General features: G+C 50.7%; 1 protein-coding gene across 1 annotated transcript; it reads right to left on the reverse strand.

The window, feature by feature from the left end:
* Window positions 1–15145: 15145 nt before the first annotated feature.
* On the reverse strand, window positions 15146–16749 carry LOC130542093 (uncharacterized). Its single transcript, XM_057304506.1, has 2 exons — window positions 16662–16749; window positions 15146–16086 (listed from the first exon to the last, which is right to left on the reverse strand). The coding sequence occupies exons 1-2, from the start codon at window positions 16747–16749 to the stop codon at window positions 15146–15148; spliced, it is 1029 nt and encodes a 342-aa protein (XP_057160489.1).
* Between the last annotated feature and the right edge of the window lie 1388 nt (window positions 16750–18137).

Here is an 18137-nt window from a genome sequence, read left to right on the forward strand (position 1 = left end):
TCTCCAGGAAAACGGCATACTCTGGCATCAAGGGGGGGGGTAGCGTGTGTGGGGGAACCGAGATGCCCACGCTTCCTTGTGCGCGCCACGAAGACCAGACCCACAGGCCAGCCCCGGACCCTGTGCCCTGCACACATGTGCCAGCATCACCTTTCCGAGCAAACCTGACCCTGCGAGGTCTCGGGGATGCCGAGCCCCCCAAGTGGGTTTCAGGAGGCACGCATCGTGCTATCCCGCTGTCCTGTCTGGTCACCTCCTTCCGTCTCTGCAGCTCCGGGTAGGTCCTGTCGTCATCGTGAGGTGGGCGAGGACACGGGAAGGGAAGCCACAGGGCCTCCGCCCCGCACACCGCAGCACGCTATCTGGCCCTCCCATCTGGCCGTGGCCGTTTGTCTGCAGGGCTGGCATCGATGAGGCGGTGCAAGGAAACGACCTCGCGGGTACAAGAGGCCCCGTACTCAATGCCACTTCCCTGAAGACGTGGCACGCAGCCAGGCCACGGGGTGTGGGCGTCTCCAGTACGCCCCAGGCTCTCAGGAGCAGGTGACGAACACGAGCCCGTGTCCCCATGTCCTGCAGCTCAGGGAGGCTGTGTTGTGTTTTCTGCTTTGTGGGTCAACACGGGACGTGCCCAACCCCCGCTATTGCAAACAGCCTAGCGTCCACAGATGGACGGAGAAATGCAACGGGGTCCATGCGTGGATGGAGTAGGACCGAGCCACGAACAGGAACGGAGCTCTGAGGCCGGCTGCCCCGTGCACGGCCTCTGGGGACACGATGCTCGTATGAGAAGCCAGACTCACAGGACAGGTCGTGTGTGGTCCTGCAGACATGGGAAGTGCACGGAGACGGGGAGCAAACAGGTGGTTCCCACTGGCTGGGGAGGGGGACGGGGTCTCCTCCGCGGGGTGGAAGGTTCTGGAAACAGAGATGGCAGGTGCACAGTTGTGAACGTGCTAGTGCCCTGAGGTTGTATGTTCTAAACACGGGACGCCAGGCGACATTGGGGACACCTGGGGGCTCCGTGGTGAAGCGTCTGCCTTCCGCTCAGGTCGTGATCTCAGGGTCCTGGGATCGAATCCTGCGTCGGGCTCCCTGCTCAGCGGGAAGCCTGCTTCTCTCTCTCCCAGCTTGTGCTCTCTTTCTCTCAAATAAATAAAGAAAAATCTTAAAGAACATTAAATACATACCCGGGGACCAAGGACTCTGCCTTTCCCGACCGCCAGCCGCTGGGAACCACGGTCTGGTCTCTGCGACTGTGAGTCTGAGCATTTTAGATTCTCTGTAGAAGGGCGAGCGCGCACGGCGTGTCTTTCTCTGCCGTGTGGGATGAAGCATCATACCCGTGGGGTCCATCCATGCTCTTGCAAATGGCGGGACTGCCTGGGTCGTCACGGCTCAGCGTTAGGTACTCTGTTACGGATAAAGCAAAAAGCATAAACCATATTAAAATATATATGAAAATATTTATATATAAATATAATATTTAAGTGTTTATATATAAACCATACTTTAAAAATATACAAAAGGCATAATATATAGTTATATATTTGTATATGTTATACATATAAAATATATAAAAAATATAAAACATATATAAAACATAAATCATACAAAATTATATATAATATATATTATATAATAATTGTATTATATAATAATTACTTCATACAAAATTATATATAATATATAATATTATATAATAATTGTATTATATAATAATTACTTCATACAAAATTATATATAATATATATTATATAATAATTGTATTATATAATAATTACTTAATATAACTTATATGAATTATATTTGTATATCATAATTATATTTATAATTTATAATATAAAATATTATATTATATAATAATTACAATATATTTTGTATAATAATCATATATATTTCATGTAATTATATAATACACATAGTCCACAATTATATGCAGATTATATTACAGTTATTATCTATAATATCTATAATATAATAATATATAAATATAATATATAAATATAATATATAATAACAACATACATTATATTTCATATATAAATATATAATATATAATATTAATATATATCTATAGTGTATATATAAGATACTATGGATAGTATATGATTATATATACAATTATATATAATAAAATATAATCTATATATAATATAATCTACATATACTCTATAAAATAAAATCTATATATAATAATCTATGTAATATATACTATATGCAATTAAATATAATGCACATATAATATAACCTATATATATCCATATATACCCATATATATAATATAATCTAGATACTATAAGTGTATATAATATATAGAACTGAATACAATCTCTATAGTATAACCTGTATAATATAATTTATACATAATAGAACGGCATAATATATAACATGATAGAGTATATAAGATGAGAGAATACATTCACCACATTTCCTTTTTCCTCTCATCTGCAGACACTTCTGGCTACAGAACAGCACTGTGGATGCACGATCTCCTGGTGGAGTATGAACCCTGAAACCAAGCGTCTGTGCCCCAGGACGAACCCATGATGGTCACATACACATGTGCACGCGTCCACACACATGCACACGCACACGCACAGCCTCCTTGGCAAACAGGAATCACACTTGCAACAATCCTCCAGGACGTCTGACCTGCACTCCTCTCTGAACCTAAGCGTTCGTGCTGGAAAGCGCTCAGGGGTGGGCGTCATTGATTAGCTGGGGGGTGACTGGCGGTCATGACCCACTGCACGTGCACACGTGGCTCGTTCCCCAGACGCGTTGCCTCCCAGAGAGCTCGAGAAAGCCAGACATACGTGTGCTGGTGTGGTTGCCATGCAACCATTCGGGACACAGTCATGGTGTCAAGCTACTGGGGACAGCCCGCGCAGAGCCTGGACGCCATTGGCGAGAGTGGAGGTCAACCCTTGGAACATCCTTTACGAATGGGGTTTTTAGAGGGCCTGCCCCATGGCAAACAACTGCGGGGGGCCCACCTGGGCTTGTAAGCTCGGGAAAGACAAGGCAGGGTAGCCCTGGGCCAAAAATGTCAGGAGGCATCATCCGCTTGGTGAACCCACCAAGTCAGGTCACTCTTCCGCGTTTGACCTTGGGATTCCTTGTCTTGGGTCTCTTCTTGTCTTGGTTGGAAATGGGGTTCATTAAATTGTCTCCTGTTAATATACCAGTTCAATAAGGCCGTTCATTACTACCTCATCAACGCCAAAGGAATGAATCTCTAATGTGGAATTCCAGGTGGTGTGGGACATGGGAGGGTATGGCTGGGTGTGGGGGGCTGTCCCTTCCCACTGCAGATGTCCCAACCTAGCCCTGGTGTTTCGACTACTATTGTGGCCTCTAAGCAAAGGCCTTCGGCGGGCCATGCGGAAGTGGGAATAGAGAGAATCGGGAGCAGTGCACCTCGGGTGGAGTGATGATGTGCTAAGGTAATCATTTCTGCTCACCTGAATCCTCACCCCTGAGTGTGCGCTCCTTCCAACAAGCAGAGAATCCAAGGCAGGGAAGTCGTGACCTCACAATGGGGACACCTGTCAGACAGACCACAGCCAGGTGTTCAGGGTCGGCGTCCACGGGGACGACTCAGGCTGAGAGCAGGTGCCCTCGATAGCATGGGACCGCAAAGCCGTGTCACCTCTGTGCTTTTGCTCCCCGAAACCCACAGCCCCAGTCTAACATGAGAAAAACATCACACAAATAAACCCCAACAGAGGCACATTCTACAAAATCCCCAAACATCATGCCTCGAAAGTGCCAGAAAGACACCAGGAACGAGGCGAGCCTGACAAAGTGTCACAGCCCAGAGGAGCTCCTTGATGTCATATGGGGTCCTGGCTGGCGTTCTGGGGCACACAGGGGTGTTGTGGGAAACGGAGATGTGGCGAGAACAACACTTCAGCGGACAGTCGGCTTCGGTGCTGGTGGGTCGCTGGTACCAAAAGTGTGAGCCCCGTCTCATATGTCAGTGGTGCTGGGGGCTGGGGGATGGCAGTCTTGACCCTGCCTCCTCTGTGCTCACCCCTGCATCAGCCAGACTCCTCAGCACACGTATCCAGGATGGAACGTGAGGTCTCCCCTGGGCGCCTGATGCAGCCCCCTGCACCGTGCAAGGGCCAGGCTGTGAGCTGGCCTCCTGAGGGACTGTCCCCCCCAACCCCTCTCCTTCCCAGTGAGTCTTCCGGAAAACCTCAGCTCCCACAGCGGGGGTCGTCTGCGGGTCAGGGGGCCGTAGCGATCTCTGTGTGCTTTTGCAGCAGTGAAGGGTTGATCCTGAGGCACCTGGTGGTGTGGGTCCACCGACAGAGATCACCCACCCCCATGTGGTTTGGGGTTTTCCTCTAGGGTTGGTGTGAGGTCGCCCCTTGTCTGATGTTCTGTTGTCATAGTGAAGACAGACCTGCTCAGAGCGAGGGGCCCTTCTCCCCTGCTTCTCAGACTCTCCTGTTTTTCAGAGCTCAGAAACCGAGCAAAGAGCCTCACCTGTCTCTTTACGTTTGTGTCTGTGTGTGGGTCATCTGTATTGACTTATCATCTCTACCTGTCAATCATTTCTATCTATCTATCCCTCCATCCACCTATCATCTATCCAACTACCCATCTATCTATCCATCCATCCATATATTTATCCATCCATCTATCCATCTTCTACCTGTCCAACCAACCAACCAATCATCCATCCATCCATCCATCCATCCATCCATCTATCCATCTTCTACCTGTCCAACCAAGCAACCAATCATCCATCCAACAATCCATCCATCCATATATTTATCCATCCATCTATCCATCTTCTACCTGTCCAACCAAGCAATCATCCATCCATCCATCCATCCATCCATCCATCCATCCATCCATCCACCTATCATCTATCCCTCTACCATCTATCCATCCATCCATCTATCCATCATCTATCTATCCATCCATTTATCAACCTATCCATTCATCAACCATCCATCCATCCATCCATCCATCCATCCATCCATTCATCCATCCATCCACCTATCATCTATCCCTCTACCATCTATCCATCCATCCATCTATCCATCCATCTATCTATCCATCCATCAACCCATGCACCCATCATCCATCCATCCACCCATCATCTATGTATCTATGTATTTATTGATCATGTAAGCATCAATAATTTATCTGTTGATCTATGTATGTAGGTATCTATCCATCCATTCATCAGATACCTATTATCCATGTATCCATCATCTATATATCTATGTATCTATCTATCTTCCATCCATCCATCCATCCATCCATCCATCCATCCATTATCTATCCATCATCTATTATCTTTCTATCATCTATCCATCCACCTATCCATCTATTGATTATCTATATGTCTATCTATCTATGTATCTATGGCAGTAGTTTGCAATCAAGGACAATTCCGGCAGTTACACTGAGGAGGACATCTTACTGGCACATGGTGGGTGAAGACCAGGGACCCTGCTCCACACCCTACAGTGCCCAGGATGCCCCACATCAGAAAATGACCCACCGCACATGTTACTAGTGCCAAAGCTGAGAAACTCTGCCCTAAAAGAAGGAGTCTATCCGTGCTGTCCCTTCCGGGTCCATCTCTGGCTTTTTGGGATGCTCAGCTGTTGTGTGGTCCTTGTGCATACATATGATAACATCTGTATGTATTACACTTTCACCTGATTTTCTACATTTTCTCTCTTTATCCTTTTGCCCCTGAACTGTCCCAGAGTTTGCCTTTTCCTGGTGGATTTTGTATTGGATGACCCCCATCTTTTCCTTGCTGCCTTCAGCATTGCCTAGTAAGTCAGTCAGAGGAAGACAAATACCATACAAGTTCGCTTTTAATTTTTTTTTTAAAGAATTCTTCATGCCACCCTTCCTACTCCTGATTTTTCCCTGACAACCTTTCTCTAAGAAGCACCCTCCCCCACTCCAGCCCCGATCTGGAGTTTGACCTCTGGCAGAGCTTCTGATGGTATGAGGGTGGGTCCTGGATTCAGACACCTGATTCGAGCTCGGCCAATCAGATGCATAGAGATATAGAGACATTTATTTTAAGGGATTGGCTTACACAGTTGTGCAGGTGCAAGTCTTCAATCTGCAGGTTGGACCAGGAGGCTGGGGACCCAGTGAAGACTTAACATTTTGAGCCTGAACACTTCTGCAGGCTGAATTTCTTCTTGCTCCGGGGGTGAGGGGACCTCAGTTTCTGTTTGTGTAAGTCCTTCAACTGATTGGACGAGGCCCACCAACGTTAGGGAGGGCAATGTCCTCTACTCAAAAAAAAAAAAAACCCACTGATTTCAATGTGCATCTCAATCACAAATTAACATCACACAAACACCCAGAAGAGTGTTTGGCCACAGATCTGAGCACTGTGGCCCAGCCAAGCTGACACATAAAATTAACCGTCACAAATGGATGGCCTCATGAGCCGAGAAGTGGAGGGCTTACGCCTTTGCTTGTATGATTCATGCAGAGCAGAGAAAATCTGTCTGCAAGGAGCTGACTACCAGAGGACCCAAGAGAGAAAGCAGGCATGCAAGGCAAAGAACAAACACGATGTGCTCTCCCAATATTTTCCAGTGGCCAGGCCTAAGCTGGGCTCTTTCTTTTCATTTCTTTTTTTTTAAGGTTTTATTTATTTATTTGAGAAAGAGAGAGAGTCAGCATGAGCAGGGGGAGGGGCAGATGGCTTCACACCTACTCCCAGAACATAGGCTGAAAACACACCCAGTTTCCCAAATCAGCAGAATACCCTGTTGCCCTCTTTCGAGGCGGAAATAACGGGTTCTCTTTCCTGGGGGTCAGGGTGGGGGGCACTTGCAAGGAAATATGACTCAGCCATGACCAAGGAGCGAAGGTCTGACACCTGGTATCACGTGGATGAAACTTGAACAGACGATGCTCGTGAGAGAAGCCAGACACGTGAAAGGGTGCACAGTGTGTCATTCTGTTTGTATGAAGTCCAGATTTGGGCAAATTCTAGTTGATTCTATTTACGTGAAATATCCAGAATGGGCAATTCCATAAACACTGAGTTCATGACTTCCAGGTGCTCGGGAGGGGACCAGGGAGGGACTGCTTTATGGGGATGGAGTCTCCTCCAGGGAGATGAGAATGACAAGGGTCACGGGAGGAGGGCTTTTGTTTGTACTGCTAATATACCTTTTTTCATATTCCCCAATATGCAAAAGGGTTCCCCCCAAATGGTGAACAGGCCAAGTATCATTGCAAGGTCACGCAGGTGGTGCATGTTTTCATAAAATGCACCATGGCAATGGGACAGGTCGCGGAATTATTTCTGCTGCCTTCACGAGGAGTGGGAAGACCTGTGGTTGTTGTCTGTTTGGCACTGAGGCTGATAGGTAACCATTAGGAAAAATGACTGAACGTCAGAGCCTCAGAGAGTACCACGCTTCCGTGGACCAGTGTTCCAGTGGAAAGATCATGCTCGTGTCTGGCTTTGCTGACCAGCTGATCTGCCATTGTCCCTTTGTGTATGTCAACCTTACCCTTCATTGGCCATCCGTACACAAGGGGAAAAGCAATAAGATTAGCTTCTGTTTCTCCGGCTGCCCAGGACAGGAGGGTCATGCAGTGAGACTGGCCAGGTTATGGAGGGACCTGGGCATGCAGTCCTGGCCACAGTGGCTGCTGGGCCCCTCTGGATAGAAGGAGGGAGGTGGGACATGGTGGCCAACACCCCTTCCAGCTCTACACGTCCCTGGAATTCTGCATGTGAGTCTTCTCATGGTGTGCACACAATGCCTGGTGAGTGACAAGACGAAATGCAACCAGAAGAAGGCAGGAAATGAACCAGCCGCACCTTCCCTCCTCATGCTGGGGAGCGGAAGTCTCACGGAAGCCCCACCTTAAATGTGGGGCACCCGGGGTCCTGCAAGCCTCAGTGACGAACATGGGATAGCAACCCGGCTGCTGTGGAAAACAAACACAAGACTTTTTCTGCGTGTGCTGATTGTGTCTCCTTGGAGGAGGTGATATAAACATGTGCCCCAAACATAGTGACCAACGTAACGATGATCTTGTCAGGCACTATGTAAAACCAACAAACAAAGATGCAAACATCCATGATGAGAAGCAGGTTTTAAGAATATTCATGGTGAGCATGCTTCTGTTAAAGTCAAGAGGGTAGAAATATAAAAAGAATAGGTAGGTGGCTGGAAGGACGGATGGATGGACAGACGGATGAATGGATGGGTGGGTGGAAAGATAGATGTATTTATGCATGCATGGATGGGTGGATGGATGGATGGATGGATGGACAGAAAGATAGATATATTTATGGATGGATGGATGGATGAGTGGATGGATGCATGGATGGATGGATGGATGGATGGATGGATGGATGGATGGAAAGATAGATGTATTTATGCATGGATGGATGGATGGATGGATGGATGGATGGATAGAGAGATATATTTATGGATGGATGGATGGATGAGTGGATGGATGGATGGATGGAAAGATAGATGTATTTATGCATGGATGGATGGATGGATGGATGGATGGATGGTTGACGGATAGAAAGATAAATATATTTATGGATGGATGGATGGATGGATGGATGGATGAGTGGTTGGATGGATGGACAGATGGATGGATGGAAAGACAGATGTATTTATGCATGCATGCATGCATGCATGCAGGATGGATGGATGGATGGTTGGATGGATGAATGAATGGATGGATGAGTAGATGGATGGGTGGGTGGGTGGATGGTTGGATGGATGGGTAGATTAATGGATGGTAGAGTGGATAGAGAGGACCAAGCTTGCTAGTGCTCTCACATTAGATCCTAGTTGAGTGAACTGGTCATGGGAATTCTCAGTGATGTCTCAGGACTGGCCCCTGTCTATGGGTCTCTCTGGCAGGCCTTACTTGTTTGAGGCCTCATAATGGGGTCGCTACCTGGGGCCTCCCCCAACTCTCATTTGTCACTTGAACTTTCCAGATGGCTCATCCCTGCACAGTTTTCCCTGAAGGCCATGCTCCTTCCTGGTTTTGTTCTTCATAGTCCGGCATCTTACATGGTATTCTGAATCATACCCCAGTTACCCTAAAGAGAAAAGGGAAGCCCAGGTGAGAAGTACAAGGACGTCATTTCTTTCCAAGGGAGGGACACTTCTGTCTCTCGGTTTTGCATCTTTATTTCTTGTTCTGAGCCCGCCCTTTGATCTGATCTCTACGATATCTGATTTTCTGTTCTTCTTGTTGAGAAATCACAGAGATGGCACTAAACCCATGTTTGAACCCACGTTTATAAACCCAGGGCATGGAGACACTAAACCCATGTCTCTAAAGCAGGAACAAACCACACAGAAAGTATGGAGTCAGTCTTGGAATGAACAGAGGGGGATACTCTGTGAACAAACATTCAGTTGCTGGAAATACCATGCTTCTCTGTATGATCTGGGCAGGCCATGAAGGAGAGAGAATGTAGGAGATTAAATTGATCTTAACCCAGCAAGACACAACCACAGACTCCACCTGGATGCTGAGAGCTGGTTGTGGGGTTCAGCTTTGCCCCTAGGCCCACAATAGTTCCATTCTGCTTGGGAGCCCACGGGAGATTGGTATGATCTCTCTCATGGAAAGTCCCACAAGAACATTTGACCACTCCCCACTCCCAATACCTGGCTAGACCACTCTACCAAGAAGCCAGGATCCCCTCAACTTCCTTCAATAAGCCCCGCACATCCGCCCTCAGGGCTTCCGCCATGATCTCCTGAGGGGAGCCGCCCATGCCCTGACCATGCTTTATATCACCCCTTCACATCTACTTTCAAACCACTTACCATAAATTATAGCACTTCTGCACTTTTGTTTTTGTGTGGTAAAGACTCAACCTGACATAAAAGGAGGCCTGGTCTTTGCCCCTGGCTCCTAGGAGGTGATATCCAGGCCATGACATGTCCTGTCTTGTCTTTGTTTGCCTGGGGGCTTTGGTCACTTGACCATTTAGTGAAGTGGTTTATGATGAGGGCTTTGGGACATGCCGTATTAGTTCCAACCTCCAAGCAGGGGTGAAGACTAAAGATATTATCGTGAGCCTCCAGAAGGAGGTGGAGACTAAAGGTTAGCCGCAAAGAAAGTATGTCATCAAGTATCAATAAAAACTGGATGCTAAGGCTCAGGTGAGCTTCCTTGGTTTGCAATATTCCATGCATCTTGTCACACATTGACACTGGCATAGTTGGATGGGTGGGTGGGTGGAAGGATGAATGGATGGATGAGTGGATGCACGAATTGGTGGATGGATGGATAGATGGGTAATTGAATTGGTGGTTAGATGAATTGATGGATGGATTGATAATTGAACCGCTGGGTGGATGGGTGAATTGGTGGATGGATGGATGGATGGATGGATGGATGGATGGATGGATGGATGAATGGATCGGCTGGTGGATGGATGGATGGAATGATAGACAGATGAATTGGTAGATGGAAGGAAGAAAAGATGGATGGATGGATGGGTGAATTGGTAGATGGAAGGATGGATGGATGAATTGATGGATGGATGAATGAATTGGTAGATGGAAGGAAGGAAGGAAGGAAGGATGGACGGATGGATGAATGGATGGTTGGATGGATGGACGGATTGTTTACAGTATCTTTTCCTTGTGTCCCAGGGTTGCAGCTCCAATGTCATGGTTTTTCCTCCTTCTGGACTCACTCAGATCTCTGGAACTTACCGGACAGCTCCATCAGGGCTGCAGGGATCTCCCAACCAACATCGTCCCAACTGGACCTACCTGCCTCCATCCTGCCCCAAACTGAGCCTTCTCCTAATTGATTTTCCCATGGAGTTTATATCATCTACCTCACCCAGTGGCCAGAGATGGGGACCTCAGGGTCATTCTTACCCTTCTTACCCCTGACCCCTGCAATTCAGCTGGACATGTTTGATTTTCTTCCAAGTCCTTTATCCCTCTTCATCCCCCTTTCTCCATCCTTTCTAGTGCCACAGTTCCCCCATCCCAGAGTGCTGCTTCCACACTCCGAAGTTACCGCTGAATACCATACCATCACAACAATGGGAGCATGTAACATGTCTGCCACACGTCATCTTCACGTAATGTTGAATCCCGTTGAGTGAGTACATCAATGCCTGACTCAGCATAGGAGTGCATTGTGTGGCTTACTCAGCACCCTGTATACATGCACTGGGCTGCCTCTTGTTCTCATAATTAATACTGACAGAAGCATTCATTGCACAGGTACCTTGGTTGTATTCCTGCAGGAAATATATATGTTTAATATATTATACAGGTAATGTGTGTATGAGCTGCACACACACGTAAGTATATGTATGTGTACATACATATGGGCAATATAATTTGTACATAGTCCTTTGTATATCTGTGGGGAATAATTCTGTGGGATGACCTACCAGCAGTGGAATCCCTGCATCGAAGAGAATGTGGGCACATTAAAAATGGTAATTACTAGACCTTGTTGAATTTCCTTTCGAACATCAGGGACATTAACGTACCCAACACCTGCAAAGGAGAGAGAGAAGTTCCAGCACTGCCTCCAACTCATGGTGTGGCTACTCTAAAGACAACAGAATACCCTTTTCTTTTTGTCTTTGCTTTAGAACGAGTTGGGCCCTTGAGTTAAAAGTTCTGGGACACATGGGGAACTTTCTAAGAAGAAAATGAGTTGCATTGGGTGGATTTTGTAAATAGGGTAACGTTCATGGGAAACCACTGGACGTGTCTTTGCTGAGGATGGATGAGGGATTAACTAAGTGACCCTCTCAAGACCTTGCCCTGGGACCAAACCAGAGGATTAACACGCAGCGCTCTCTCCAGTGTTCATTAGGGTGGCGAATGCGCCACCTGGCGGAAAGGAGTTGTTTTGAATAAAAGCTTTAAAGGCATGAATTTATGAGGTAGAGGGATGTCTAATTTGTTTGATGGGAGGATGGAGAAGTGGGTGAGTGGGTGGATGGTGGAGGAGTGGATAGATGAGTTAATGGGTGGATAGATGGGTGGACTGGTGCATGGTGGGTGGGTGCAGAGTGCATGGAGGGATTGAGTAGGTAGGTAGGTGGATGAACGGATATACACATGGATGGATGCATGGATGGATGGGCAGATGCATGGACGAATGGATGGACCGACAAAAGGATGAGTAGGTGAATAAATGGATGAATACATAAGTGGTTGGATAGATGGATAGATGGGTGGAGATAGATAGATAGACACATATATAGATCAACACATTTACATCCTCAAGCGCTTTTCTTGCAGGAACAGTTTAATGGAATCTCTGAACCTGGGTCAAAGTGAAAGGTATCAATACAGGGGGAGAGGTGTTTAAGCTGGAGGGAAGTGTGTAATCTAGAGGGAAGCCAGAATTGGATTGGTTCTGCATTTAGACCAGTTGGCTGGTCTCAGTTCTTGTGGTGCCTCCTTGAATGCCTACATCTAGCAAGGGACTGGGTCCCTCTGTGTGTCAGCCCTGCTCAGTTAAATGAAGATGAGGTCACGGTGGGCTATGGTGAGCTCTAACCCAACATGCCTTGTGTCCTTATGACAAGTGGAGACACAGAGAGAGATACACACGGAGGGAAGGTGTTTGTGTGGTGACAAGCAGGGGACAACAAAGATTTCAGGCAACCACCAGGAGCTGGGAGAGAGGCTTGGAACAGACCGGTCCTTAGAGCTTTCCAAGGAACCAACCCTGCTAACACCTTGATTTCAGGCCTCTGGTCTCCAGAACTAGAGAGGATACATTTTTGTAATTCAAGTCCTCCCCCTCCACACACGTACCATATGTGATAAATGTGTAATAGACACATGTTAAAACATCTCACAGTTTCTGTTAAGTCTGGAGTCCAGGCATGAGCTAACCGGGTCTCTACTCAGGGACTCACCAGGCTGAAAGCAAGGTGTCGGCCAGCAGGAAGGGGTGGGGGGTATCCTTTGAGACTCGGCGCTGTCTTAGAAGCTAACTGGTTATTCGCAGAATTCAGTTTTCTGTGGTTGAAGCAGCGACATCTGCACCTCCTAGGGGGCCACCCACGAATTCCTGCCAAACGATCTTCTTCACAAGGCAGTTTGCTTCTCTTTCCAGGCAACCAGGTTGTGTCTCTGGTGCCTCAAACCTTGTGCTCTTCTTAATTCTGACTTCTACCCCTGATTAGGCCAGGCCCACTCAGGATGAATTTTCCTTTTGATTACCTTGAATGACCTGATTACGGACTTTATGTTTTTTTAAAGATTTTATTTATTCATTTGACAGAGACAGCCAGCAAGAGAGGGAACACAAGCAGGGGGAGTGGGAAAGGAAGAAGCAGGCTTCCAGCAGAAGAGCCTGATGTGGGGCTCGATCCCAGAACGCCGGGATCACGCCCTAAGCCGAAGGCAGACGCTTAACACTGAGCCACCCAGGCGCTCCCGGAGTTGATTTCAACTGCAGAATTCCTTCACCTTTGCCATAGAGCCCTGGGAGCGAATCCCATCATCCTCCCAGCCTTCATTCACACTCAGGGAGAGTGATTTACAGAGCTATGCCCAGGCCATACTAGGACACCAGATTAGGGCTGCAGACATTAGGGACTTTGTTTTTCTATTTCTGAGATGCATCCAGAAGAGGAATATGTTGCTCAAACATATAAAAGGATTTTTCTTGGGGCGCCTGGGTGGCTCAGTTGCTAAGCGTCTGCCTTTGGCTCAGGGCGTGATCCCAGGGTCCTGGGATGGAGCCCCGCATCGGGACTCCTTGCTCCACTGGGAGCCTGCTTCTTCCTCTCCCACTCCCCCTGCTTGTGTTCCCTCTCTCGCTGGCTGTCTCTCTCTTTCTGTCAAGAAAATAAATAAAATCTTGAAAAAAATAAAAGGATTTTCCTTGAACGTTTTTGAAATTATTATGACCACCTCTTAGGTGTGTAGATTCTGAAAGAGTATCTCATTTCTTAATTTGCTTTGCAAATGCTTCAGCGAGCAGAGTGGAAACACAGTTTCCAAATTTAACAGTTCCTTAGGGACACACGCCATTGCCTTGCAAGCAGCCTTGGGGACACGGCTTTAACGAGAACCCCAAACACCTCTCCGTTTCCAAGAAGAAGGAGAAGTTCAATAAAGACAGCAAAGATACACGTCCCACCGAGAAGCCTGCCTGGATTCCAAGAGTGGTCCCATTCCCGGGGGGGCCCCAGACCCTCTGTTTCCTCCTTGTCGGGGAGATAATGACCATATTTGCTTTAATGGCAGTTTATTAACAGGACAACATGACTCACACGCAGCAGACACCCAGATACCCAGGAGCCCCACGTGACGGCAGGGTCCCCTTGCCCACTCCTGTGCCTACTGAAGCTACTGCTTTGGCACCTTGTGTCGAACAACACAGGATCTGTGCACTTGTTCCCCTCCCCTGGACTTTCACTTTGCAGACTTGTGACATACATTTTTTTTTTCTTAAGATTTTATTTATGTATTTGAGAGAGAGAGAGAGCAAGAATGCGTGAGGCGTGGGGAGGTGCAGATGGAGAGGGAAGATGGAGAGGGACAAGCAGACTCCCTGCTGAGCCTGGAGCCTGACGGGGCGGGGGGGGGGGGGGCGGTGGAGAGGAGGGAGCTCCATCCTATAACCAGGAGATCATGACCCCAGCCGAAATCTAGACTCTGGGACTTAACCGACTGAGCCCCCCAGGCGCCCCCAGACTTAGGACCTATTTGGGGCATCAAAAACACAAGCCTTATACAGCGTCTGCCATCACATGGGAGCTTAATAAATCGTAACTTGCTAATTTATAATCATGTAATTATATGCAGGTGTATTATTATTTAAAAACTATTATTACGTATTACGTGTAAAATGGATTTTATGTGGTTCCTTAAATGTAAGGTATTTTAAAATTAACTATATCAAAATAGAGACGGAAAGTTGTTGAAGTGTGAAGTTGTGGCGTATTTATGTCGTTACATATTTTTACGAAACTATATAGTATACTTAAGGATATTCCACAATCGATAGACATAGTAAGTAAAACGAACTAGTAGTAAATTAGTGATTTATAGGTCAACCAGATGGCTGTTATACGCGATGTGTGATCATAATAGTCATTGAGACGTAAGCGCAGGCTCCGCACCTGCTTGGCTTAAGGCAGACAAGCGCCCCCGGGGGGCCCCAGGTGAAGCCTCCGCTTGGACGCAGGCACAGGTGGCGCCTGGGGGCGGGGCGGACTCGCGCACGCGCAGTAAGAAGCCCGGGCCGGCTCGCCCCGCCCCCCACTCGGAGGCCTTCCGGAAGTCCCGCCTGGGGGCGGGGCCAGAACCGGCAGACGAAACAGGGAGCCGCCGCGCGGCCGCTTCCGCGGACACGAGCGCCGGAAGCGGAAATGCGTCACAGGGGCGGGCGGCGGCGACGGCGGGTGTCGTCGGGAGCGCCTCCGGCGGACGGTGGCGGCACCGGGCGGGGAGGCCGCGGCTGCCGGGGTCGTCGGGGGACGGCGGTGAGCTCGGGCCTGGGCGGCGGTAGCCGGGGGCGCAGGCGGAGCCCCGCGCCGGTGAGCGACACCCCGCAACCACCTTTTTCCGCGAACGGGGTTGGAGGCTCCGGGGGGCCAGGGGCTGTGGGGGACCGGGAGTTCCGGGGGGCCGGGGTCTCTAAGGGCCGGGCTTTCTGGGGGACCGGGAGCTCCGGGGGTCGGGGTCTCTAAGGGCCGGGCTCTCTGGGGGACCGGGAGCTCCAGGGGTCGGGGGCTGTGAGAGCCGGGGTTTGCAGGGCCCTGGGAGCCGGGGTCTGCGAGGCCAGGGGCTCCGGGAGTTCCGGGGACTCCGGGGGACCGGGGTCTGCGCCTCTGGGAGACTCTGGGACCCGTGACCCGGGATACGGGGTGGGAGGCTGGGGGCGGGGAGGGGGTTGTCGAGGTCTGTGAGGGCCGGGGATTGGGGGAGGGGGCTGGGGTCTGGTAGAGCCGGGGGTGCCGGGGCCTCTGGGGGGCTGGCGCCTGCGGGGTCTCCGGGGTCCACGGCCCGTGATGGAGGGACTGGCAGGCTGGGGGCTGGGGGCTGGAGGGGGAACTGGGGGGGTTGCGATCTATGAGGGTGGCGGGAGGGCGGTCGGCTCAGGGGAGCCGGGGTCTACCAGGAGCGGGGGTCTGTGAAGGCTGCGGCCCGGGGTGGGGGCCTGCAAGGGCGGGGGATGCGGGAGCTCTGGGGGGCTGACGTCTGGAGGGTCACTGGGACCAGTGACCCGGGGTGGGGGGCTGGGAGGCTGGGGCCGAGAGGGCGATGCTGGGGTCTGTGAGGGCCGTGGCCTGGGTGGGTGGGGGTGCTGGGGGGTTGCCACCTGCAGGGTCTCTGGGACCAGTGACCTGGGATTGGGGGGTGGGGGGAAACTGGGGTCTGGTAGGGCCGGAGGTGTTGGGGGCGCTGGGGGGTTGCCACTTGCAGGGTCTCTGGGACCAGTGACCTGTGATTGGGGGTGGAGGGGAGTTGGGGTCTGGTAGGGGTGGAGGTGATGGGGGCTCTGGGGGGTTGCCACCTGTGGGGTCTCTGGGACCAGTGGCCCTGGATGGGGGCCTGGGAGGCTGGGGCCTCCCGTGGGCTGGGGTCTGGGAGGGTCCTGAGCTGGAAGGGGAGGGGCATGGAGTCTGCAAGGGCTGGAGTTACCTGGGGGGCTGGGGACAGTAGGGATACTGGGGGTGGGAGGAGGGGTCTTCCAGGGCAGAGGGATCAGGGGCTGCTGGGAAGACCCCATGTGGGTCCTGGGGGCTGTTTCGGTGTCATAGAGGCTAGGGTGAAGGGGTGGGTGAATGGGGTTGTCCCAGGGGCTTGGGGAGCCTGGGGGTACCAGGGTAGTTATGGACGGCAGTGAGCAGTGTAGGGAGCCTGGAGGCCAGAGCCTGGGGCCGGGGCAGCTGGAGGGGATGGAAGTCATAGGGGCCGCGGGGTTGTCACAGGGTGGCCTGGGGTACTTGGGGTAGCTAAGGGCATGGGAGCCATGCTGGGGAGACGGGTAGCCATGCGACCGGGGGTCATTGCCCCGAGTCTGGCTCAGGCTCCTGTGTGGCCCTCGGCATCCTGGGGGGAGGTCTTGGGTCTCAGCCAGAGCCTCTCAACCCCCTAGACCGGGCCGGGGGGCTTTTCTGTCCTGCACCAGCTCCCTGTCTGAGGGGGCTCCCCTCAGCCCCCCAGACCAGGCCAGGTGCCTTTTCTTCCCTGCACAGCCCCCTCCCTGTCTGGGGGCACCCCCGCAGTCCCTAGACTGAGCCAGGTGGCTCTTCTGTCCTGCACCAGCGCCCTGTCTGGGGGGCCCCCCTCACCCCCTAGACTGGGCCGCGGGACTTTTCTGCCCTGCACCAGCCCCTTGTGTGGGGGCGTCGCCCCAGGCCGAGCCTCCGGGGCTGACGGGAAGCCTCCCAGCAGTGGGTGGGTGGGCGGGGGAGGCAGCCACTGTATTGTTTGGGTTCCTGCACTGGAGCTCGGCTTTCCAGAAGTGCACACTCGTCAGACCAGTAGGAGAGTCTTGCTTTAGAAAAGGCGGAGGAGGACAGGTGCACACGGGGAGCCCCAACTTCGCAAGGGCCCTTCTCCTTTTTTTTTTTTTTTAACTTTATCGCGGACGTAGAGGGCACATGAGCGTGCAGTGGAGTTGTTCAAGCTGACGTTTTGGCCAGAAACTTCCTTCCTGTTTCCTTAGGGCCGCCTGCTCTACAAACCCTCCCTGCGTCTGGAGCTGAGCTCCTTCCTGTCCAGAGGCTTCTAGCCGGCAGCCTCCCGGGGAGCTGGGCCTCTCCTCCCTGCATGGGAGTGGGAGGTGCCGGCGGTGCTCGCTCTGCGGCCCTGGGAGCCCTGCTGTGGGTCATTGGGTGCGGCTCCGCGCCCACAGACACGGGCACAAGGCTCCTCGTAAAAGTTTTCATCAGCCCGGTTTCTTTTCTCTTTGATCCAAAAAAACCCGCCACAAAACCTGACTTCAGGAGATGGTGGGGTTCAACGAGCTAGAGACCGTTGCAACGGCATGGCAGAGGGGCACACTTGTTTCTCCTCTGCGGGGCTGCGGTTCGGGCCTGCCGCACGCGGACGCTGCTGTGCGGCACCCACCCTGACCGTCCATGTTTGTGTTCCAGGCCTAAGGACCCGGCT

The sequence above is a fragment of the Ursus arctos genome, chromosome X (genome assembly GCF_023065955.2).
Source record: "Ursus arctos isolate Adak ecotype North America chromosome X, UrsArc2.0, whole genome shotgun sequence".
In the NCBI taxonomy this organism is placed as follows: Eukaryota; Metazoa; Chordata; class Mammalia; order Carnivora; family Ursidae; genus Ursus; species Ursus arctos.